Consider the following 25,121-nt stretch of genomic DNA (forward strand, 5'->3'; position numbering starts at 1 on the left):
TTTTTAATTCAAACATTTTTTTTTTAGCCGGAAAACAAACAAATAAGATTTTCTTCAGAAGAAAAAATATTATCAGACATACTGTGAAAATTTCCTTACTCTGTTAAACATCATTTGGGAAATATAAAAATAATAATAAATAAAATGGGGGCTAATAATTCTGACTTCAACTGTAAATCTGCATAGACAATAAAAATCTAGCACAGCCAAAACATTTTCCACCATTTGCTTGAACTGTAAATATGACGATCAAATATTCAGGACAATGACCAACACAGTCCAATTGTAAATACATAGCCCCGTATACATTTCTGGAGAGCACGAATTATGTAGCCAGATACGTATGGCTGCATTTTGTCTTTAAAACAAATGCTACGAGACGGCTTCTGTTTCTTTTTGTGCTAACGTTAACAACTGCTTACCTCTATGTCGACGGCTTTTCTGCAGTTACCAGTTTGCTGAGTAGCACACTGCATACACTGAAGGACTTGAGATGCAGAGCAGAGTTGACCACGACGACTGGGTTTGGTTCTGGCAAAGAACGGTTCCAGAAAGCAGATAAGACAAAAGCCAAAAAAATAAATGAAACAAAAAAATAACAGGGTAAGAATGTGGTAAAATCTGAAAGCGTGGTAAAAATCAGGCAGCCGCGGGGACTTTTTTTCTGGATTGCTTTTGAAAACGTAGGGTTTAGGGAAAGGGGTGCTCAGCTCAATCAGTGCTTTTGAAAATACCATCACTTGGGTTAACAGAAGAGGGATGGGGGAAATCGGTGGGGGAAACTAGCCAGTCAGTCGATTGGTCAGTTAGTCAGTCGACAGCGGCCTCTGGTGGATTTAAGTGAGAACAGCAGGAGTGAATGGCACCTGCGAGAGAAACTTGAGATCTTAAAAAGCGCACACAGCGGCCTCTTGTGGATTCGAGAAAACAAAAACTGCAAAATACATACCTTCTGGGACGTATTTCACTCTCTACAGAAATGTATACAAGGGTACGTATCCATAATGAGTCTGAGTTGACAATGACAGAATAAAAGACGCTAACAATTACTGAGCATTGATGCAGTAGCTACAAAAGCATTGAATAAACTCGTTCAGCTCCCTCATTTTAACTAAAAAAAATGAATAAACTGACATTGCTCAATTCACAATATGATAAGCTGTACCTTATTCGGTTTATGATACGTAATAGACTGATAATACAACAGACATGGTTAGCTTTGAAAATGTCTCAGCAACTGATATTAAATTGTCCAAGCTATTCATAATGGAATATTACCAAATCCTGTGCTTTACGATTCAGTTTTCAGTCTCATTTCAGTCTCTGTGAAACAGAATCAGGTTCAGGCAGATTCTCCATTTCATGATTCTCCGCTGTGCTTTGTACACAAAACAAAATAATTATTTGTCATCAGCACATCTGTACTCTACACCAATATGGCAAACCCTTACTGTATACTGCAGATCAGCTGATACATCAAATGTAATTAAAGGGATAGTTCACCCAAAAATTAAAGTTCTGTCATCATTTACTCACACTCAACTTGCTACAAAAGAAGATATTTTGAAGAAACCTGGAAACCTGTAACCATTAACATTCATAGTGTTTGATCAGTGGCAATCGTTTTCCAACATTCTTCAAAACATCTTTTGTGTTCAACAGAACAGAGGAAAAATAAACAGAGTTTCATTTTTTGGTGAACTATCCCTATAGACACATTACCTCGAGTTGATGTATATGAGGGGACTCACTTTGACTGTAGACCTGCATTAGAAAACAACATTATAGATTTACCATTATGTACAGAGTCGAATGTTTTGTGTTATGTACAGAATCATACATTCATGCACACATAAGAGCTGTGTTGAGTGAAGATACACACTTACATTGTAAGAATTCTACCTGTTAGAAGAGACAAAGTTGTTTACAGCATTAATAAATAATTAAACAAAATTAATATCACAGTAAATCAGCCTCTGTAGACATACATGTACATTGCCAAACTGTCAGATACATTCAGATGTGTCAATATTATATAGTTTATTATTTGGTTTTCCATTTATTTATTTACAATTTCGAAATCTTTGAATTATGAATAAAATATATTGTAAAGGCTGGTCAGTATAGTACAGTATTTACAATTATTTATATGATTTTAGTATTTTGTGTGTAGTTTAACTAAAGTTTTGTCTCATTTTACTAATGCTAAAGGTACTGTTTGCATCAACCACAAAGCATCACAAACAAATCAGTGAGCCACCATATACAGCGAGAAATTAATTTTTTCCTGGGAATAATATTTCTAGAGGAGCTGATAACATGGAATTGAACCAGATTTTGGTAAAAACCCAAACAATACAAACATAAAAATAAAACAAAACATTCTCTCATATGGAGAGTGAAGTCACATGCATTGCTCAGGTGTGAGTTCAACACAGCGTAAAAATCTTGATGGTTCTGTGGGCCTCCTCTATCAAATCTTTATTTTTATATATTGGATTCAACTGGCTGGGCCATTCTTCAGCTTGATTTTCTTTCTCTGAAAGCATTTAAGAGTCTCCTTGGCTGTGTTTTGGATCATTGTCTTGCTGAAATATCCACCCTAATTTCATCTTCATCCTCCTGCTAATGTAGATGTTGGACTGAAGCAGCTGATATTCATTAACACTAAGGAAGAGCAGAGGGTTGCTGAAGAACTTCTGAGAGATTTCAGCTGCTTTCAGGGCTTTCACTGCCTTTCTACAGCTCACTTTCTTCATGTGTTCAATACTTTTTCCCCTGTGTCATTTCATTTTATTACGTATAACTTAATTTGTCAAATAATTAATATTGTTTTTTTTGCATATATGGATTTCTTTGGTTGTTATCAACATCTGGGGCAAATTTCAAGTCAACAGCAACTTTAGAAATATGTTTTCTAGGAAAAATGATGACGTGTTCAATACTTATTTCCCCCACTGTGCGCGTGCAATGGCATTACACTGAACTGAGATCATTTTAAAAATGAGATTATTTAAATTAAAGTTATTGAATCTTTTTGGTCCAAAGAGAAATAAAATTTTAAAAATGTTAACTAAGTTAACTAAGTTACACCAATGATTTCTTTTACAAGTGTGTGAAATTAAAATAGGCGTGGTTAATTATATATGAATAAATTAGCAAAAAAATACAACATGCAAAATCGACAACGTTAAATTGACTAAACTAATCAAAAATGCATTCACTTTATGTAATTTAACTTCGGTTTACTGAAATAAATGTTGCTATTTAAATGCAACTCAATTCAGTCATGTGGAATCTGCTGACAAAGTTAGTCAACAATTATTTTGAGTGTAGAGGTTCATACAGTAAAACTAGTAAAGTTCATACCAGAGTCATAAAATCACTACATATGATTACAAGCTTGATTTAATTTTAGCATTTCTTTAGTGAAAAAATGTTGTGAAAAACTATTTGCATGTTGTGAAAAAAAATCTGATTTTAAAGATTAATACCATTATTTATAGGGTTATTTGTAATAATAACTTCATAGGATAATGCGTTTAAACCCTGCCTGGACTACATCAGCTGTTTATTTGAAATTAATGTCACATTAGAATGTTCATCAGTCAAAAGCAGCAGTTTTCTCTTTTCTCTCCTTTACTAAATTCACTCTCGTTGTTAGACACTGCCCTCTAGTGGCTACTTACTACCTTTGTTGACACAATTTCTGAAATGTTATAAAGATTTGAGTTCAGAATTGAGTCCAACACTTACCAGCAGCTTTTCTATTATCCAGGTTCAGCACAGAGATTCAGCTCAGAGGACGAGGTGGTGTTGATCCATTAAGTGTTTTTGCACTGAGTTGATCTGTTTACTAAAGTATTAATGTGTTATGAAACTAAATTATGAACAGAATGAAACTAAAGACAATTATGAGAAATGTAACAGCTTTATTTTGATGTTTAAAGTCTTTAAGACTAGACAGTCAACATACTGAACTGCACTTACATGAACTAAAAGTCAAAACACTTTACAAAACTGCTGTTCATTTGAAATATTATACACATATAGTGCTATTGCACAGATTTGGCAGTCAGTTTTGATAAACTTCACTGTTAGCTAAAACAGTAAAAACTATGTGGAGACATCAGAACTGACAAACAATCACAAAACATGCAATATCCACAAATATTTACAAAACACTTTTAGTTATCTAATAAAACACAAATTCACATCTGCATTATATATATATGTGTGTGTGTGCGTGTGTGTGTATGTGTGTATATATATATTACCGGTAATTTTCCGGAAAGGTCTGTATGTGTGAACAGGTCCTTTTTGGAAGTACCGGTAAATTCGTTTCGGTTATTTTCCGGAAAGAGAAGTTGTAACATTACCGGTAATTTGCTGGAATGCTGCGCTGTGTAAATGCAGATGTAAGATTGCCGGTAAGAGCGCGTGCCCGTCTAGAACGTGCTGACGTGAGACGTCTGATTTAGCCAATCAGAACACTCAGATGTATTCATGTCCGCGAGGTTTATGGAAATAAAAGCCTTTGAATATTTTCCCAGACCCATTTAACTGCTAGAAGTTAGTCAGATAACGTTTATATGTTCATCTTAATGCCAACAGTGTAAATAATTATCGATAAGATGCTTATGATAAGCCGTTGATTCACCTTCAAGCTCTGCTTCCTTTAGTTGCTTGACGAGTCGCGTGTGCCCGTGAAGCAGCCGGTGAGCGCCAGCACACACACATATCATCTACATCTCGACATGCGAAAGTGTTGCTCTATATGTTCTCATCGAAGTTGTTCACTATACTGATCCATCCACAGAGTTTGTAATGTAGTCAAATGTTTACAAATATAGGCCCAGCCGTTTAGAGGTAATTTCTGGTTGATGTCAGAATTTACCGCCATTTTGGAATGGATGTGTGAAAAATTCCGTAAGGTCCTCGCCAGTGTGAACAGCGCTTTTTTAAATTTACCGGTAAAGTCATGCCATAAATTTTCCAGATATTTACCGGTATCACTGTGTGAAAGGGGCTATATATATATATATATATATATATATATATATATATATATATATATATATATATATATATACACACACATACATATACATATGCTGTATATACCAAAATCTGTGCTTTACAATTTAGTTTTCAGTCTTTGTTGGTTCCTACTCTTGAGAACCAGAAGACTGAAAGGACCATCAGAAAAGGGGTAAAAATTGTAAAAATTTAAGTCTTATTTCAGTCAGTATGAAACCGCAGTTTCAGGTGCAGATAGTGCCTCCATTTGATGGTTCTCCGCTAAGCTCTGTGTACAAAACAAAACATTATTTGTTGACTGCACATCTTTACTCTACACTAAGATGACAAGCCTTATTATACTGCAGATCAGCAGATATAACATGTAAAATAGTGTTTTACCTCATGTTGATGTCTTCAAGAGGAGTCTCTTTGACAGTCTGTTGATCTGTATTAGAAAACACAACTACAGATTGAACATTGAAATAGAAACAGCTGAATGTGTTATATGCGTTTATACTACAGGGCTGTTGAATGCTTGATTCTGATTGGCTGATGAACATTCTAATGCGTGCCATTATTTTCATATAATCACAGCTGAAGTAGTTCCGGCAGGTTTTAAGCGTATTACAGCTCCATATCACTACGCTGAATGATTTTAGTTGTTTCACAGCTACAACAGTCAGAAATCACATCAAAACACAACAGAAGGCTTTAGATGAGACGTGTGAGAGTGGTACACACAGGAGCAGTTTAAGGACAAATACCTGACAAATGTCTGAAATACATCTCAACAGTGGCTTTTAACAGTGTCTTCATTAGGTGTGTGAACCGTAGTATAAGTGGAATAATTGACTCTGTTGAAATCTTTGCAACTAATGCACACCCCATACTTGTCTCAGTTTTCCAATAATTCAACAAACTGTTGTCAGTCATTCCATATGTATATAATCATACATGAGCTGCATCGAGAAAAAATCTGAACTTACCCTGTTGTAAGAAACATAACTATGTGACAGGAGACAAAACAGTTAATAAATAAATAATTAATGTTAATAAACATGATATTTCAGTTCAATAAATGATAACTCAATTCTTGTAAAGGCAAAAATCAACAACAACAACAAAATATTGATAACAAAAGATAATAAAACACACTTACAGTATGCGTGCATTTGTAACAGCAGCCAATAATAGGCAAAAGCAGATTCAGAAGGGAAGACGATGACTCTCAGATCCCCAATGACACGCTCTCCGTTTACTAAAGTATTACAATTAAAAAACGCTGAATAGAAACATGTATGCAGGATAATTCACAACACAATGGTAAACAATTTTTAATATGCACCGTAAAATGTAATAAATCTGTGTTCTGTTCATTATATCAGCATGATTTTTGCATAATTAGATTAAATTGTTTTATAGTAAAAGTTAAGTAAAATATTAATGCTATAAAAATGCACACACATTTATAATATATAATCATTTTAAAATATAATATTCACTCACATGTTTTCAGGAAGAGTTCTGCTGTCAGTAAAACAGAGCTCAACAAAACAACACCAACTGCTCCAAACATGTACATGAGCTCATTACAGAGAGACACTGAAACACACACACACAAACTAAATGATTAAATAGCTGCACTCATTACACAGATCTCTTCTCTTTACAGTTCTATCAAACTGGCTTTATGCCATATAGAATAAATACAGTAGTCAACATTTAAAGTTGATCAAATATGTTTTTTTTTTTTAAGTTGTCCTAATACTTCTCTTTAGTATTTATATGTTGCCTCTTGGTCAAATCGTGCAAAAATTTGGGATTAGATATCATTGTTATACCGATGAGCACAAATCTACCTTAACACTTCTCCCAATTCATCGGCATCAATGTCATCGCTTAACGCTTGCTTAACTGAAATTAAAGCTTGGATGCAACATAATTATCTTAAACTGAATAGTTCGAAAACAGAGATTTTATTGGTTGGCACTCCTTCTAACATTAAGAGGTGTAGTGAATTTGAGTTAACGGTCGATGGGTCTGTCTTATCACCATCTCCGCAGGTCTGTAAACTTGGTGTTCTCCTTGACTCTCAGCTTAGTCTGAAGCCTCATTTTAAACATGTAACTAAAACAGCCTTTTATCATCTTCATAATATAGCCCGCTTGCGTCCTTTTCTCTCGAGGCCTGATGCTGAAAGACTCGTCCATGCTTTTATCACGTCTCGCTTGGATTTTTGCAATTCTCTGTTCGGAGGGTTACCAGCAAACTCTCTCAAGATATTACAATGCATTCAAAATTCTGCTGCACGTGTGTTGACACATACATCGTCTCGGTCGCACATCTCTCCCATACTCCAACAACTTCACTGGCTGCCCGTCAAGTCTCGTATTGATTTTAAAACATTGATTTTAACATATAAAGCGGTTTATGGTTCTGCTCCAGGTTACATTTGTGACCTGATATCCATTTCCTCTACCTCTCGCTGTCTACGCTCTGCCTCAAGTACTACGCTGTTTCAGACTCGCTGCAAACTCAGCACCATGGGAGGTAGGGCGTTCTCTTTCCGTGCTCCCAAACTGTGGAATGCTCTTCCCACTAACTTTAGGAATGCCGGTTCATTGGACGCTTTTAAAAAGCTACTTAAAAGTCATCTTTTTAGGACTGTATTTAATTTGTGATATCTCTTTTATTCTTACTGTGTTTTAATGGTATTTTTTTATTATTGTTTACTCTGCTTTGTTGTTTTTACTTTCTTGTAAGTGCTTTGGGTTTTAGAAAAGCACGTTATAAATAAAATAAAATATATTATTATTATTATTATTATTATTATTATTATTATTATTATTATTATTATTATTATTATTATTATTATTGAACAACACCCATTCTTGTCTTGGGGCAATTTTGGAAAAAATGGTTTGATCCACTTCAAACTTTGATTACTGTAGTTCATAACTTATTGATCAGTGAGTAATTACATGTATTTGATTCTTGCTGGCTCGTCTCAGTCTGTCGTTGTTGTCTTTGTTTTCCTTGAAGTTCTTTTGCTGTTAAAACAAAACTCATATGAATGAGCAGAAAACACGACTTTATTGTGGGATCTTGGATTATGTAATCAGAGAAAAAAATATCATGGTGTTCTGATGCAAATTATTGTCAAATGTTACAATTTTTAATGCCATTATTTACTGAATTACTCCAGAGTGTCAACACATTGCGTCACGAATAGTGTAATCCAAAACATGCAAGTCAAACTGACAACATTTGTGTGTTAAAGTTTTAGTTTCGTAAATCTATTGTGTACTCTTATTTGATGAAGCGTTATAAGTAAGTGATGGAAAATACCTTGCACAAGAATTAAGATCATCTTCAGAACTTCAAGAAATGAAATGATACAGATCCACTCCAAAAACTCTGACAATTAAAAACAGCACTTTTGATCAACACAACATGTCTAATAAACAGATGACTAGATAAGCTATTATTGAATATCACTCATCACTAAGCTCACTCTGTTCCTATTAAATATTACACATTAATCATTGTACCAGGTCAACAATCCTAACTTGAATCTTCCAACAAAAAAAGATCTTGCATTAATGATAAATATGAGTTCTCACACCGAATAAAAAATAAATGCAGCATACCTTTCTCCCCTTTAAATATAGTCAGATGAATATAAATCACTAGGACGATATCCAGAACTGATATGGTTATTATGTACAAAGCTACAATCCATGTTCTGCAGAGACCTGCCAATGAAAAGATGATTATCAGCATTCATTACACTTCACAGGTCACAAACTAAAACTGATCTCAGATCTGATGCAGATTCACTGTCATCATCATAAAAAATAAAACTGACCCTTAATACACGCTTTTGATTTAACTGTGATCAATTTGCGCTTCTGCTTATTTATTATTTTCCCCCTTAAAGCTGAAAACTGAGCATTTTGTTTAGGGATGTCCCGATACAACATTTTAACTTCCGATACGATACCGATATTGCAAATCGGTACGAACCGATACCGATACAAATCCTGGCTGGACACCAAGGTTAACCAAGGTTATAATTGTATATTTTTTTCCTGCCTTGATCGTCCAATGCAGTCTTAAACGCACATCTTGGACTGCTTTTCCCTTTTTTTATCTACCCTTTGTTGTGACTTTGGCATTTCAAATCATTGGCTGGAGAACCTTCTTAAAACTACAACAAAACCACTTTAAATAACTGACTATTTTGACACAATACTCTTAGCAATTACTATCATTCATTAATATATAAGTGCACCATCATTTATCTGAATGAAGGCATGTATGAATGCGTCTGTCATTCCCTATTCAGGAAGAGCGGATGATCTGCTCAGACTAGCCTTGAAAAGTTTTGGTCGCACAACATTGATGCATAATCTGTACCAAACCGGAACTGACAGAGATCCTCGACAAGATTTGATCACTTATTCTCAAAAGCTGAAAATCACAAATAAATCTGGCTAAATCCTTACCTCAGCATTAGAGATCCTCAACATGGTGGATACAGTATATTTACTGACTCTATATTGCCCTGACTGAAATATCTCCCCAAGAGGAGTTTCAAAGAAATGCAATCAATCATTTTAAATGGACTTTCACATGCCTGCACTCTTCATAACACAATCATCATAATTGTCACACTTTTTAATCATTTCAACTCAAAATGCATTACAAACACTAGTACAATATATAACCTCCCATTTAAATATTACTCATGTGAATATATTTCACTTAAACATTATAGGTTATATTTCTAGTTATATAATATTAAAAAAACACTCAATTATCCATGCAAGAATGAAATTAACTTACATTTGGCTGGCAGCAGAAGAAAAAATGGCATACAAACCAGCCATTAGATGTAACTAAACTCCACAGCAACAGAAATAAATCCTAAAAGAAAAAAATATGCAAGATCCCATTATATTTCCACTCAAACTAAACAAAGAAATAATGTCATTAAACCACATCAAATTATTACATGTGATTTAATAAAAACACTACAATTAGAGGTGGTCTAATACTGTACATTCTGCTTTCTGTGAGTAACTTTCTAACTACGTATACACTATTAGTCACTAGAATAACAGAGACTGTATTATTATCATCACCTGCTAACACATTATTTTGATGGGCTCCTAAATGGGTGTCTAAAAGTGATTTTCATTTGGAGTATTTAACTTCATTTATGCTTTATGTTTACATGCAAGTCTACTAGTAGTTCTAGTGAATAGTTAGAAACATTTTTTATTTCAGTTAGGGCTGCTCGATTATAGGAAAAATCATAATCACGATTATTTTGGTCTTAATTGTAAACACGATTATTCAAAACGATTATCAGTTGAAGTCAAAATTAATTATTTGCCCTCCTGTGAATTATTATATATATATATATATATATATATTTCCCAAATGATGTTTAACAGCGGAATTTTTCACAGTATTTCCTTTAATATTTTTTCTTCTGGAGAAAGTCTGATTTGTTTTATTTCGGCTAGATTAAAAGCATATTTAAATATTTTGAAACCTATTTTAATAACTCTATATTATTAGCCCCCTTAAACAATATATATTTTTGATTGTCTACAGAAGAAACTACTGTTAAACAAGGACTTGCCTGATTACACTAATTAAGCCTATGAATGTCACTTTAAGCTGAATACTTGTATCTTGAAGAATATCTAGTAAAATATAATGTGCTGTCATCATAGCAAAGATAAAAGAAATCAGTTATTTTTAGAAATGAGTTATTAAAACTTTTATGTTTAAAAATGGGTTGAAAATAAGTTCCTAAATAAGGGTCGCTAATAATTCAGGAGGGCTAACATTTCTGACTTCAGCTGTGTATATATATATATATACTGTACAGTTATTTTCCCCCCTGTAAATAAGGAAAGGGAAATAAATACAATATAACAGAAATATGAAACAAACTGTGCTTTAAGCATCTTCACTGTAAGGAAAAAAACTTCAGCTACAGCAGTCCTTCAGTCAAGAGCAGTGAGGGATTTTCTATATATGTTGTTTGACTAATGATAAAAACAGCAGAGCAGAGAGACATTGCGCGCTGTCACTTTAAGAATGGTGCTGTTCATATATGGTTTCTCTTTCACGTGTCTTTTGATTCTCAACTTGTTTGTTTAATACACAAATGAAGGTTAATATGAATAATCGCTAAACACAGCGCTCTGACACAAACGTGCATGTATTTGACCATTAAAGCGCTCACATTAAGATGGCTCACATTAAGATGGCGTTAGATGTGTGTGCTCCGCTTGTCTCCTAGGCTAAGCGCACACTCTCGTTCGCGCTTTTAAACATGAATGATTCGAATGTACATCAATGAATGAGGCGCATCCCCTGCTGCAAACATTACATTACAGTACATGCTTTTAGCAATTTTCTCGTGAAACTGAGCTTTGCAGAGCAACAAATGTGTACAAATGGAAAGGGGCGGTATATGATGCAATAATCGTTATCTCGATTCATGTTTTTTCATAATTGTTAGAAGCCGAAATCAAAACCGAATTCGATTAATTGCACAGCCCTAATTTCAGTAAACAGAGTCACCTAGAGAGGCAAATCCAAATGAGATGGTCAACTGGGAAAATTGTAAAACAGACATTGTGCCAAATGAGAAATGAAAATCCTGAATCCTCTTGAATCGAAGAGCTAATAAAAAAGAAAAGAAGTCAAACATGAAAGTAAACATGAATTCTAAATACAGACCAACACAGAGGAGGATAAATGTGGCCTGCTCACAGTTCAAGATAAGAGTTTTTGATTAGTCACATGACGCTAGATGATGTCAGATCAAGCAATAAAGGCTGGTAAGAGTCTGAATTATTCATTACCCTTTCATTTTCAGTCGTTTAATTTTTGTGATTTATCAACATATGTCTAAACTTTTGTTTACTGTACTTTGAGTTAGTACAGGGTGGGCCATTTCTATGGATACACCTTAATAAAACGGGAATGGTTGATGATATTAACGTCCTGTCTGTGGCACATTAGTCAGCGTCTTTCGCTTTGAGATTTAAAGGGCTAGCATTGCACCAGACCCCCTTAAGTGGTTTCGTTTGAAAGTGTATAATCTATATTTTATGCACATATGCATCACTTTTGGTTTTTATTCTACTGTACAAAAGTTATTTACTCTTAAATACACAGTAATTTGGATACTCGAGCTGGGTATTGAACATTGGTTCATTTTCATATTTTTTTATATGGTTCATATATGACACATGTACAAGTTATAGCTCAAATGAAAGCTCTTGCCGGTGCTCATACGGTTCTAGCTTTCTTTTGGCTGAATTATATTCACATATCGCCGTGTTTCCAGGGCGCAGAAGTGAAAACAATACATTTATGATCAAAAAGCAGCCCCATATAGCACAGACAGCTGTAATCTCTTACTTTATGCTGTGTGCTTCAGGGTCATTTCTCCTCTGTTTTTGAGGTGATGTGCATAAGTAATCCTTTTATATGTCTGACGTGGTCCAAACACAGTGAATTATGTTTGATCAAACAAAAGAATAGTGAAATATGAAAACAATGATCGATCACTGTGGCTTGTGCAGCACCTCTCATCAGTTGGAATACAATAACTATTGCATAGATTATGGTAGAGACAATTTTATTGTTTCCTATGATTAGAGACATGTGCAGGAACCACCAAAATTAATTACAGCAACCTAGAACACACCGCACCTAAAAGGTACACTATTAAATTTTTATAAAAAATTTTATAAAGAGTTTATAAAAAAAATACAAAAAGCGCCTCTTTTTTTAGGTGTTTATTATAACACAGACAATATATACAGCTATTTTAAACACTTTCAACAGTGTTTTATGAAAATTCAAAGGGTTTTCTTTAAAATGATACCAAATATATGCATTTACACCTCTGCATGTAGATTTGGGAAGCTTTTAAATTTGGGTAGGCAAAATCCAGGCGGTAATCCCAAGATAGCACTGGGGTTTAAGAGGTTAAGGTGTATCCATATAAATGGCCCACCCTGTATAATAATTAATATTTAAGTAATTAAGTAGTACTTTATCAGTTATTAACTCGAATAACTTTATTGGGTTATAACTAATGGGGTCAAACGAAAGAAAATGTGTTCACCTAAAGTCTGGATTCTTTCTCTTTGTTGCTCTCGACAGGGAAGCCTTAAAATGACTCCTAAAAATCAAACAAACACAAAGTTAGAAGTTATTACACAGTTAGAAATAATATTAAACTATTTTGTATCTATGTATTTAACTAGCATGTTTGTATGTGTAATAAAAATAGAAGCAAATGAACAAAACCAATGGTAATAACGTTATAAAGCTAACAAATTTTTGATTATATACTTGGATTGTCTCTCAGTATTAACCTTGTATAAGAATCAAATCATTCAGACCTCTTACCTGTACTCAATATGAGGCACATCAGCACAACAACTCCAAAGAAAAATCCAGAAAATACACGAGGAGCGATGTTCGTATCATGTGCTCTCTTTCTCCAGCCATATGAGAAAAGAACTACAGAAATAAAGAAATTAAAAGGCACACAAGATCAATAATGTCCTTAGTTTGTTCACCACATCTTTAAGAGTGAACTGACTGTGTTTGTAAAATAATGTTCCTATAAGTAAATAGAAAGATTAAATGCAAACAAAAGTCCCTGATACTATAATATTGACCCATATTTTCTGTAAAGGCGGAATGCGTTGTACTACCTGACAGACATTAGTAAAATAAAAAAAGAGGACACTAAAAGAATGCTAGACCATTGCAATCATACTCCCTTTGTTGTTTTCTTGTAATTATTTTGTTATATTTCGTCAATCTCTGTGAATAAGAATGATGAACACAGTCTCAGTTGTGTGAAATGTGGATTTACCTGAATAAACAACGAGTGAGAGAACAGCAAATTCTCTTGTTGGTGTGAAAAAGCTGATCCATGGTATGAGGCTCGCTGCAGACAGAAAGTGTGAAATACATCAGCTCTTAAGGCTGTTTTATACTTCTGCATCAAATGATAGGCATGACCCACGGCACCTGTCGTGTGCGTTAGTCGTGCATTTATACTTCTGAGCGCTGTTTGTGTTGCTCTGCAATAACACTTCCGAAATGCTAGCTGGCAGTAGGTTTTTATGTTTTTCTGTGTCGAATTTATTTTTAAGTTTTTCCCAAATGATGTTTAACAGAGCAAGGAAATGTTCACAGTATGTCTGATAATATTTTTTCTTCTGGAGAAAGTCTTATTTGTTTTATTTTGGCTAGAATAAAAGCTGTTTTTAATTTTTTAAAAGCTATTTTAAGGTCAAAATTATTAGCCCCTTTGAGCTAATTTATTTTCGATAGTCTACAGCAGTGTTTTCCAACCATGTTCCTGAAGGCACACCAACAGTACACATTTTCAATGTCTCCCTAATCAAACACACCTGAATTCCCTCATTAGAACATAAGAAGAGATTCCAAAACCTAAACTTAATTAGTCAGGTAAGGGAGACATCCAAAATATGTACTGTTGGTGTGCCTCCAGAAAAAGGGTTGGGAAACACTGGTCTACAGAACAAACCATCATTATACAATAACTTGCTTTATTACCCTAACCTGCCTAGTTAACCTAATTAACCTAGTTAAGCCTTTAAATGTCACTTTAAGCTGTATAGAAGTGTCTTGAAAATATCTAGTCAAATATTATTTACTGTCATCATGGCAAAGATAAAACAAATCAGTTATTAGAGATGAGTTATTAAAACTATTATGATTAGAAATGTGTTGAAGAAAGTCTCTCTGTTAAACAGAAATTGAGAAAAAAATAAATAGGGGGTTAATAATTCAGGGGGGCTAATAATTCTGACTTCAACTGTATTTATATATATATATATATATAAAGGGTATAACGATACGCGTATTCGTATTGAACCTTTCGGTACGAGACTTTCGGTTGGGTACGGATTTCAAACCGAACGATTCGATTCAGACTAACGTCTAAAAAGATACAAGGGATTAAGTACAAAATATTATGTTTTCAGTGCAGCAACCCTCAACATGGCATCCCAAATGACGTGGCAGACAACATGCTGCCTTCCCCGCCGTCGTGTTAAACAGTAGAACATCGCTGCATTAGAATTAACCACTAATAATAATTCAATGCTAAGCATTAATGCTACCATCAGTGTGCATTTATTGTTCTCTCTGAGGAAAATTAAACTATATATTCCAACATACCATGAAGATACTTCAAATAGGACAAAGCCCAGATCAGCATAAAAGGCCTCAGAATATAAAGAGCAGAGCAGGTGATGGTCTCATGCAAAGATCCTGAAACACAATATTTCATTACAGACATTGAAAATAACTGCATTATGTGAAGACATTACTCCAATAAACTATTACTTAACCATTAAAGAACACAAATGAACAAAACACTGACAAGATTCAGTTAAAAATCAACAAAACATTATTAATACAGGATTTATTTTAGCTTGAAGATAATCAAGAGCACTAAACTCCTGCACTCACCTTCAGTAAAGCCCCAAAGGATGAAGGCTATGAACATACAGAGGTTTGGTAAAAAGACCAGAGAAAGCTGAAGATTCCAGATTCTGCTGGAGACTAAAGAGGAAATGCAGAATAATCACAATTACAAAAGCAAAACACTTACACTGACACAAAGTGGAGATTTATTAACACACCTGTATTTAATCTGCAGTAGATCAGAGAGCAGAGCAGAAGAACAGCTACAGATCCAGCAGCAACACACAAAACCAGCACAGCTATGTGCAAAGAAGAGAAACCTAGAGAGGGGAACATCAGTTATAACACTACACAGAACAGACATAGCAAATTCACTTTTTTACAATAACCCCAATAGCATTTGAATAATAAAACCCCAAACACACACCCCTAGTCTGAAAATATGCATGCATTTTGATGATCAATCTATATAACATTATGCCTTAAATGTTTTTGTTTTTCATATTCAGCTCAATATGAGCAATTGAGCAAACTACATTTAGCAACTATTGATTAAAATCTAACAATTAATTTGTCTCACTCCAGAACTTCAGAAATGGAGATACAAAACAAATAAATTAATATTAAACATATACAGATATCTTTAACATATTGAATAAAAAAAATATATAAATATTTAAGCTCTCAACATCTTAACTTGTGATGTGGTTAAAAATGCAGTTTCATTTAAAAAATAAAATAAAAATGTGATTGAATAATTAATCTCCATGGGCCCTAGAAACATACGCATAACATACACACTGACAACTTCTAAGAAAAACATTATGCACACTCTGCTCTCTTAAAAACACACTGCTCTCATTTAGATTTTTGTAATGATATGGGCTAGATTAAACCATTCAAAAACTCTTATTCACAAATGATTTATAATCCAACACAATAACTCACATTGCTCCCAGTCTACAGTTACTAAAACAAAGCTTAATCAAGTTACTAACAAAACAAATCAACAGTTTCTAAAATCAATAAGCCCCAGGAAGCCGTGCTTTACTATGAATTTACAACAGCTAGCATTAGCATTATACAGCAGCTTCACATGGCTAATTGCATTTATAATAGGGTTACTCCATATACAAAGTTCATGAGTTCGCCTGCTCATTCAGTCATGATGGATAGTGGTAAACAAACTTGGCTTGCTGTCCTTGAAGTACGGTCAACTTGAGTTATGAATTCAACTCTCCCGTTGTCTTAAAATTCTATCTACACCGTTCACCCCTCAGGTTATAAATGACCCACCTTAACTAAACCTCTAAGATAAAGCAGCTAAACTTAATTTCAGTCCTTAGAAACAACATCTTTATCACAAACTCTGTGAATGTCGAGGGTTTCCCTCATCAGTGTGCAGTATTTCCTCAGTATTTCTCATTTTTTGACTAAAGGGTGTATTTGCTGACGCTAAAGGCACCTGCATATGTGTAAAACATTTTTAACAAGACATTATTCATAAAAGTGAAAGCAGTACAAAATGAATGTGAGCCTGAAGTGGCCCACCTGTACAGTGGCAAATAGTGCCCAAAGATTCAAATTCATATATGGGCCATTTAAGGCAAAGATTTGGCACTAATGGCAAAATGTAATCTGAATGTGAGCCTAATGTGGTCCATGTGGACAATGGTAAATTTGGCCCAAATGATGGAGGACAAATGTGGGCCACAGTTGGCAAAATTGTGGCATAGTCATTTAAGGGTAATCTGGGTCTGAACCTAAAGTGGCTCACACATGTATGTGCAAATGTGGCCCAGTTATCTTAAGACATATGTGGGCCACTTTTGGCAAATATTCGGCACAGTAAGCTCTGGCTAATGCAGCTGTTAGCCTATAGTGGCCCAGATATGATATGGCAAATGCAGCCCAGTTTTCTTAAAACATGTGGACCACATAGACTGAAGTCACCATCATGGAGAAAAGTGTTTGCTTTACTTGGGCTCATAGCCCTGAACCTCTTGATATAAATTTAGTTTTGGGCTGCTGTAACTTTTGAGAACTTTGCTTGAAAAGTTTATTTATTACAGCAAATAAGCCAAGAAAATAAAAACAATAAAATTAAGTGAGGCACAACCTGTGATGAAATAATCCAATTCACTGATGTTCATTCATTCATTAATTCATTTTCTTTTCGGCTTAGTCCCTTTATCAATCCGGGGTCGTCACAGCAGAATGAACTGCCAACCCATCCAGCACATTTCTACTCAGCGGATGCCCTTCCAGCCGCAACCCATCTCTGGGAAACATATACACACACTCATTCACACTCATACACTACGGACAATTTAGCCTACCCAATTCACCTGTACCACGTCTTTGGACTGTTGGGGAAACCGTTGCATCCGGAGGAAACCCAGCTCGAACCAGCAACCTTCTTGCTGTGAGGTGACAACACTACCTACTGCGCCACTGCGTCGCCTCACTGATGTTCACCAATGTTTAATCCATTATTAGATGTAACATAATAACATGCTTGAACATGCCACAGAATTATGAAGGTTTATAAGCTGAAAAAAACTTCTGCTTACAGAGACATCAATAATCAGCGTATGAACCTCAACAACGATGACAATCAACAAAATGAAACAAGCTCACAAACAGGAGACTAAAAGTGACGAAATCAACAACGTCAACATGAACAGCAGAATCAAAAGCAAGTTATGAAAACTGGAGCATCAATAAGCTAAAGAATGTATTCATACTGCAGTGCATGCTGGGATTGTTGTACTTTGCCACACCCAGCAAGTGTAAGGTGTACACCAGATCTGGGCCAGAATAAAAGTAAACTGTGGCCCAGAATAGGGTCAGTTCTGGTTCATTTGATTGAATTCTGGCTAATATGTGGTACTGCTTTGGCTTAATTGTGGCCCAGATCTGGCAAACAGGAGCGGACCGCTCTAGAGCCATCATTCCATTCAGTATGTGGTCCAGATTTAAGTGTCTGGTGTAGGCCAGATCTGGGCCAGAATAAAAGCAAATTGTGGCCCAGAATAGGGTCACTTCTGGTTCATTTGGTTGAATTCTGGCTGATATGTGGTTTTGCTATGGCTTAATTGTGGCCCAGATCTGGCAAACAGGAGCGGACCGCTCTAGAGCCATCATTCCATTCAGTATGTGGTCCAGATGTAAGTGTCTGATTTAGGCCAGATCTGGGCCAGAATGAAAGCAAACTGTGGCCCAGAAAAGGGTCACTTCTGGTTCATTTGGTTGAATTCTGGCTAATATGTGGTATTGCTATGGCTAAATTGTGGCCCAGATCTGGCAAACAGGAGCGGACCGCCCAAGTGGCATCATTCCATGCTGTATGTGGGCCAGATTTAAGTGTCTGGTGTGGGCCGGATTTGAGCCGCATAAATTTTGCTAGCTGGGGTGTGTGTTCTAGTGTGTCTGTGTGTGTGTGTTTGGGAGGTGTGTGCATTCTTGTGTGCGTGTAGTTTTTGTGGTGTAAAAATTGTTTTATAGCTGGTGGGTCAAAATTGACCCAAAGACAACTGCTGTACCCTAAATGTGTGCAACCTTGTGAAAATAATTTTTTTCCTAATGTTGGGGTCATTTTAGAAAAACTCACCAAACTTAAAAAAACACATTTTTTGCTGTTAAAATAATGCACAGGTGATTTTTGACCTGTAAGTCAACATGGGTTAAACCCATAAAGGAGTATGTCCGAAGGCAAAGACTGAGAAAAAATTGTCGGCTAACACAGGGCAATGGCTGCTGCCTAAATACCACTGTGATGATTGACACGCATTAATGTTTATTCTCCTCATGAACCTACGTTGTGAACATCAAATAAAGCTCTTTTTTTTGGCTCAGTGATGATAGCTGGAATGGTAGTCAGCAACACGGTTAAAGCTGTATGTCTGTCTGTAGAGTAATTTACATATAACAACTCTGAATTTGGCTCAAAAATCAGAATTAAAGATCAGAACCATGAATAGCAACAAAAAGCATTGCTAACACCAAGTGCAAATGTATAATTATAAAAGCTATTGGCATATAAGTGTCAACATTATTTAGGGAGGTTTTCATTTAAGTTTAGAGCATATTGACCATATTTGTTCCTTACCCAGTCTCTCCAGCTCTACAGTCGCATTGGCTGAAGCTCCTCCAGCAAACACCTGACACATGTAAACTCCTTTATCCTCAGTTCTGACACTTTTCAGTCTGAGAGAGAAGTTTCCTTTGGGGATTTCAGCAGTGAAGAACTCAACTCTGCCTCTGAACTGTTCATCTGATGAATCTGGTAAAGTCTCGTTGTTTTGGTAAAGCAGGACCAGAATATCTCCATCATCGTCTGTTTTCAACCATGAAACCTCTTCAATGTGTTCAGGTGTGATGTGAGAGTCTACAGAGCAGTTCAGAGTTACGTCCTCACCAACATATGCAGAAGCAGGATGATTTGATCCTGACACTAACAAACGCTCTGAAAGAAAACAAATAGTTTCATATTTTACATTAAATGTTATTTGACGTAAATTATCACCAGAATTTAAGTTGATTTCACTCACCAACATCTTTTATCTGAGCCACAGCTTCTCCAGAATCCGGCTGAATGAAAACCTTACACCTGTATTCTCCTTCATCTTGAGCTGTTAGATTGTCCAGACGGAGGGAGAAGTTTCCATGTTGAATCTTCTCAGTAAAGAAATGAGCTCTATCATGATAATCCTGCTGCTGGACCTCTGCTCGACTCTCACCATCTTGATACAGATGAACCAGAGTCTCTGAGTCTGCTCGTCTCCATTCCACCTTTAGATCCTCCACTGGCAGAGCTTCATTAACATAACAGGGCAAAACCACTGAAGATCCCAGAGGAGCAGACAGAGGAGCAGCGGGGCCATGAACAGTGAGTCCTATCAAGAAAGAATAAAACTTAAAGCTGCAAATAACACATAGGGGCCCAAGCCCTTGTGGCACCGCCTCCTCTGTGGCCTTCAAAACAACAGCTTAGAAAATGCAAGTTGCATCCCCTCACCAATTTCAATGTGATTTTGGGCTTGCACTCCCTTGGTGTCTTCTGTTGCTAAGCAACCATCAATCAACCATGCTTTACTAGTCCAGCTTTTTTTTTAATGTGTTGCAAGAACTAAAACTGAAATGTGTTTATTTTGAAAAAATTAAATAAAAATCATGAGGAACACATTAAATATTGTACAGTCTGCATGTACAAGTCAAATGTACATATTGCAAGCTGGGTTTTGACCGTCGTGAGACAGGTTAGTTTTACCCTACTGATGTGGGCCGTTGTTACTCTAGTAATCCCGCTCAGTACGAGAAGAACCGCGGATTCAGACATTTGGTTTGTGCGCTTGGCTGAGGAGCCACTGACACGAAGCCACCATCTGCGGGATTATGATTGAACGCCTCCAAGTCAGAATCCTGCCTAAAAGCAACGATACTGCAGCACCATCGGATCTCCAATAGGCCTCGGGTAGCCGGGAAGCCCCTCTCTGGAGGGGTCCCCAGCGCGGAACCGGGGGCGTGGCCAGAACGAGCGCCGCCCCCTCTTACAGTGACGCACCGCATGTTTGTGGGGAACCCGATGCTTAAATGACTCGTAGACGACCTGATTCTGGGTCGGGGTGTCGTGCGTGGCAGAGCAGCTCTGTAGCTGCGATCCATTGAAAGTCAGCCCTCGATCCAAGTTTTGTCGGGCCGGAGACGGGCGAAAAAAAAAAAATTACATATTTCATGCAGACTATACAACCAACAGTATTTAATGTGTGTGTGTGTGTGTATATATATATATATATATATATATATATATATATATATATATATATATATATATATATATATACACATACTAACACACACACATACAGTATGTAATATATATGACTATTTTCAATTTCATTAAGTTTCTTGTACAATGTTGAAGTTGTAATGTAATTAAAATTCAATCAGTTAAATAGACTTAAGCTTTCATTTAGTTATTCCAACATAAAACGAGATAAAACTCAGATTAAACGCAAGCGTTATCCGGAACAGAAGGCGAACACAGAAACTCCACTGAAAACACTGAGGTAAAATAAATCTCCATATGGTGAGGAGAAATGGAATTTAATGCAGTGCTTCTTGTCCGATCTGAGACCCACTTTAATCCGAATTTCAATCAGGCAGTGAAGAGCACTGATTTTTTTTTTAAATCAGATCTTAAACGTGGTGATTCAACACAATCTCACGGCAATTCGTAACTTTTTGATGTAGTGGCTAATTCGTATGAATTCGTACGATCTAATTCGTACAATTTAGTACGATTTGCTCATCCCCCAATGACGGTTGGGGTTAGGGGTGGGGTTAGGTGCCACGCCTCCTTTTTAAAATCGTACAATTTCGTACAAATTAATTAGTCCGAATTAGCCACTAAACTGATTTTGTAATGGCATGCAGTTCAGTGGAAGCACTGTGTAACCATCCCAAATAAGGGCAGTATTCAAACAACACACAAGTTCTTTACTGGACAAAATAATGTATTTAGTTTGGGCCACAATAACCAAGCAAAGTTCAAACACTCAATTCACTTAAATACTAGTTTTACTTTTATTTTATACAATAATCTCAAGTATTGAAATTTCACAGAAGGGGAGCAGCAGGTGGGGAATAAAATGTTCAAAATGTTCATGATATATAGATTATTAGCAGACTGCATAAACATGATTGGTCAGGGCAACCAAAATGACAACCACTAGGCATTTAACAGTGGGGCATCAACCGTAATTATGTAAAACCTCATAATTTCACATCCTCCCAGAGTTATAATACACCACACAGTAAATCTCATAAATATAAATGTATAAACACCAATAAATAAACACCGCACAGCAATCAAAACATAAGCTACCACCAATACCACTCCAGCTAAATATTAAGCCACTGCCATTCAACATTTCATGTACAGAGCGTGATAATAGCCTGCGCTCACCCCCATCACATGCACGCAAATGACACCAGTACGCACCGTCCTGATTTTGGGAGCACCGCTTACACATGGGCTGCCTGATGTGACTGAAAATTAAAAGTCTGTGTGCATCTAGCCCATTGCACCCTTTTCCATTAAAAAAAAAAACAAACAAAACTAAAACAAATAAATATTTCCTTCATAGGTTTGCTCATTCTTACAATTTATTTGTGTTCAAAGTGACCCTGACTAATAGTTAAAATAGATTTTAAGCTATTTTACTGCAGTATTTGAGAGAAAAGTATTAGGTGCGTTCGACTGCAGCGATGCGCATATAGATTGAAATCTGTCTTGAAGCGGTGCATGCTGGTTAGAAATTTAGTCCGGATTGATGCTGCGCCGACGCCACGTGACTGTCACATGTGGCATCAAAGTCACTCCGAGATAAGACGACTGACTCAGCCAGTGCAGCATCTGAAGAGCGACTGCAGGAGCTGCGATGACGACACCGATATTACGTGATTGGCCGAGTTCACCACGTAACAACAACCATGTGTGTTTCATTATTGGACAAACTCCAATTCACATATTTCAAAATAATCCATTAACTTTTCATACCCTCTCTATCTTGCTTATTAAAAAACTACAAATATTTTACTGCAGTAATCAGCTTTTGTTCAATGATCGGGTTATAAAGGCTAGTTTGTTTGCACTGGTTTATTTTCAACTTTTTTTATATACAGACTATTTACTGCATTCAGCTCCATGAACGATTTAAATGATATATTTTAGTGAATAGCCTAAATATTAACTCTAATAAGTCTTCCAGACTTGTGATAAAATAATTATCATCATTGATCCTGACACTCTAAAGGTTTCTTAACAAATTAAGTTAAAGAACTATTTTATAAATAATTCTAAAATGATTTTTAGGATTATAAAATATATATACAGTATATAATATTTCCTGTCTAGGGTTTATGGTCTTTCTGGGAAACTTCTACTTAAAGTGTCGCTCACTAATTTTAGGAATGTCCTTTTGATCAATCTTTTTGGATTAAAGTGCTTTTTTGAAAATGCTTTCATTATCCAAAATAATCTTCATCATTGTTTCAGACTTAATCACAATACCTTGCTTTTGGGCTTTACGTTTATATATATTGGAAAGTTTTATGTCTATAAATGTAAACCCCTTTTTAGCATATTCAAACAAGTATTAGCCTTGAGTGATGCTTAAATTTCTAAAATTTGTGCTTATTGCTTTGTATTCAATAGGCCTGTTCGTTTTTATGTTTATATTACCATCTCGTTTCCCCTTATTTCTCTCGTGCATTTGTTATATAGCCTAGTTAATGCACAATTCTCTTGTTGTTTTAAAATGAACTATAGTTTGTAGAGTCTGTACTTTGTTTCATTTGTACTGTTAATCTTTTGTTGTTACAAATAATTAAAAATTATGATGCCGCCATGTAATCGGTCATCATGACTGAGACTGCCACAACTTTGCGACCCGAAGTGTCCGGCTGTCCGGTTTGACGGCTCCGTTTTCAACTCCTCCCACGCCTGCGCTCGGCTAATCTCGTTGATCACCGGCTGCAGCCGCGCTTCATGTCGAACGCACCTAATGTCAAAATTACTTCAAGCTTGAAATGCACCCTTTTCTATTTTCAAAAATATCATATAAATAATATCATATAAATAAATTCAATATACTTACGCGGTTCTTTGCGTGTTGAGTATCTTATTGTTACCCCCTTATTACCCAAACATTATACAGTTTGTTCCTTTGAGTTTACAGAAACATACACTGTAAATTCAATATACTTATGCGGTAGCCTACTTTGCGTGTTGCTTATCTGCTTGTTACCAAGCATTACAGTTTGTTCCCTTACACCTACACATACATTCTTTATACTTATACTAGCTTATACTTACAGACAAGTACACCGTTATTCGCAGCACTCGCGCGACACTTTGCGGGTTGTAATCTAAACCAACAAAAATAACTAACAATGCGTCAGATATGGACGTCTTTAGGGGTCAAGCATTATTATTATTTTCTTGTTTTCTCGTGATCTCGACATGTCAAAAGTTGTTTTCTCATGATCATGACATCACAGACTATTTTCGCATATCAAATAAAAGTGATAATACGTACCATCAGCGACCAGAAGTAGACATAGTGACATAAATATGCAGGTAATAATGTCCATCGTGCATTGAATTTAGTCAAAGATATCAGTCATAAAAGATTATTAAAACGAGAACTTTCATAGAGTAATATGAGACAGTATGAGAGCTTCAAAGACGAGCCATAAGAGCGCATGACGTGCAAGGGACCATCTGCCAACTCCCCATTGTGTGTTAAAACGTCCATGTTGGATAACTGTGGGTAGAGACCTATAACGATTTTTCATAAACTGTAACTAAATAAATCATGAACAATGATTTCCAAGGTTTTGTTGAAGGCTCACAGACACCCAAATGATACACTACTGTGCAGTATACTTGTACAGACCAGCACATGTACAATTTCTGTTACACAAAGAAAACTAACTTAGGGCATACATATACAGTATAGCAATATCTGGACATGTTTAAAAAAAAAATCTTATTTCCCTGATGAACTTTCTACAGAGAT

The 25,121-nt window shown here is 35.8% G+C and overlaps 1 protein-coding gene across 4 annotated transcripts; it reads right to left on the reverse strand.

Annotated features, from left to right (window-relative positions):
- Window positions 1-5,119: 5,119 nt before the first annotated feature.
- LOC130220843 (butyrophilin-like protein 2) lies at window positions 5,120-24,781 on the reverse strand. 4 transcript variants are annotated; one of them, XM_056453087.1, is made up of 18 exons: window positions 24,639-24,781; window positions 20,088-20,432; window positions 19,646-20,002; window positions 15,753-15,854; window positions 15,580-15,672; window positions 15,286-15,378; window positions 13,949-14,023; window positions 13,474-13,587; window positions 13,187-13,243; window positions 11,629-11,730; window positions 9,871-9,951; window positions 8,673-8,777; window positions 8,371-8,439; window positions 8,004-8,072; window positions 6,529-6,624; window positions 6,182-6,280; window positions 5,422-6,027; window positions 5,120-5,308 (listed from the first exon to the last, which is right to left on the reverse strand). In XM_056453087.1, exons 1-11 carry the CDS (start codon window positions 24,691-24,693, stop codon window positions 9,914-9,916), a joined length of 1,431 nt encoding a protein of 476 aa, XP_056309062.1. In that variant the 5' UTR covers window positions 24,694-24,781; the 3' UTR covers window positions 5,120-5,308; window positions 5,422-6,027; window positions 6,182-6,280; window positions 6,529-6,624; window positions 8,004-8,072; window positions 8,371-8,439; window positions 8,673-8,777; window positions 9,871-9,913. The 4 variants fall into 4 exon arrangements, with proteins under 4 accessions (XP_056309062.1, XP_056309063.1, XP_056309061.1 ...); XM_056453088.1 differs by having other exon boundaries at window positions 5,422-5,467; window positions 6,009-6,027; window positions 8,673-9,951; XM_056453086.1 differs by having other exon boundaries at window positions 8,673-9,951.
- Window positions 24,782-25,121: the final 340 nt, after the last annotated feature.

This window comes from Danio aesculapii, chromosome 3 (assembly GCF_903798145.1).
Source record: "Danio aesculapii chromosome 3, fDanAes4.1, whole genome shotgun sequence".
In the NCBI taxonomy this organism is placed as follows: domain Eukaryota; kingdom Metazoa; phylum Chordata; class Actinopteri; order Cypriniformes; family Danionidae; genus Danio; species Danio aesculapii.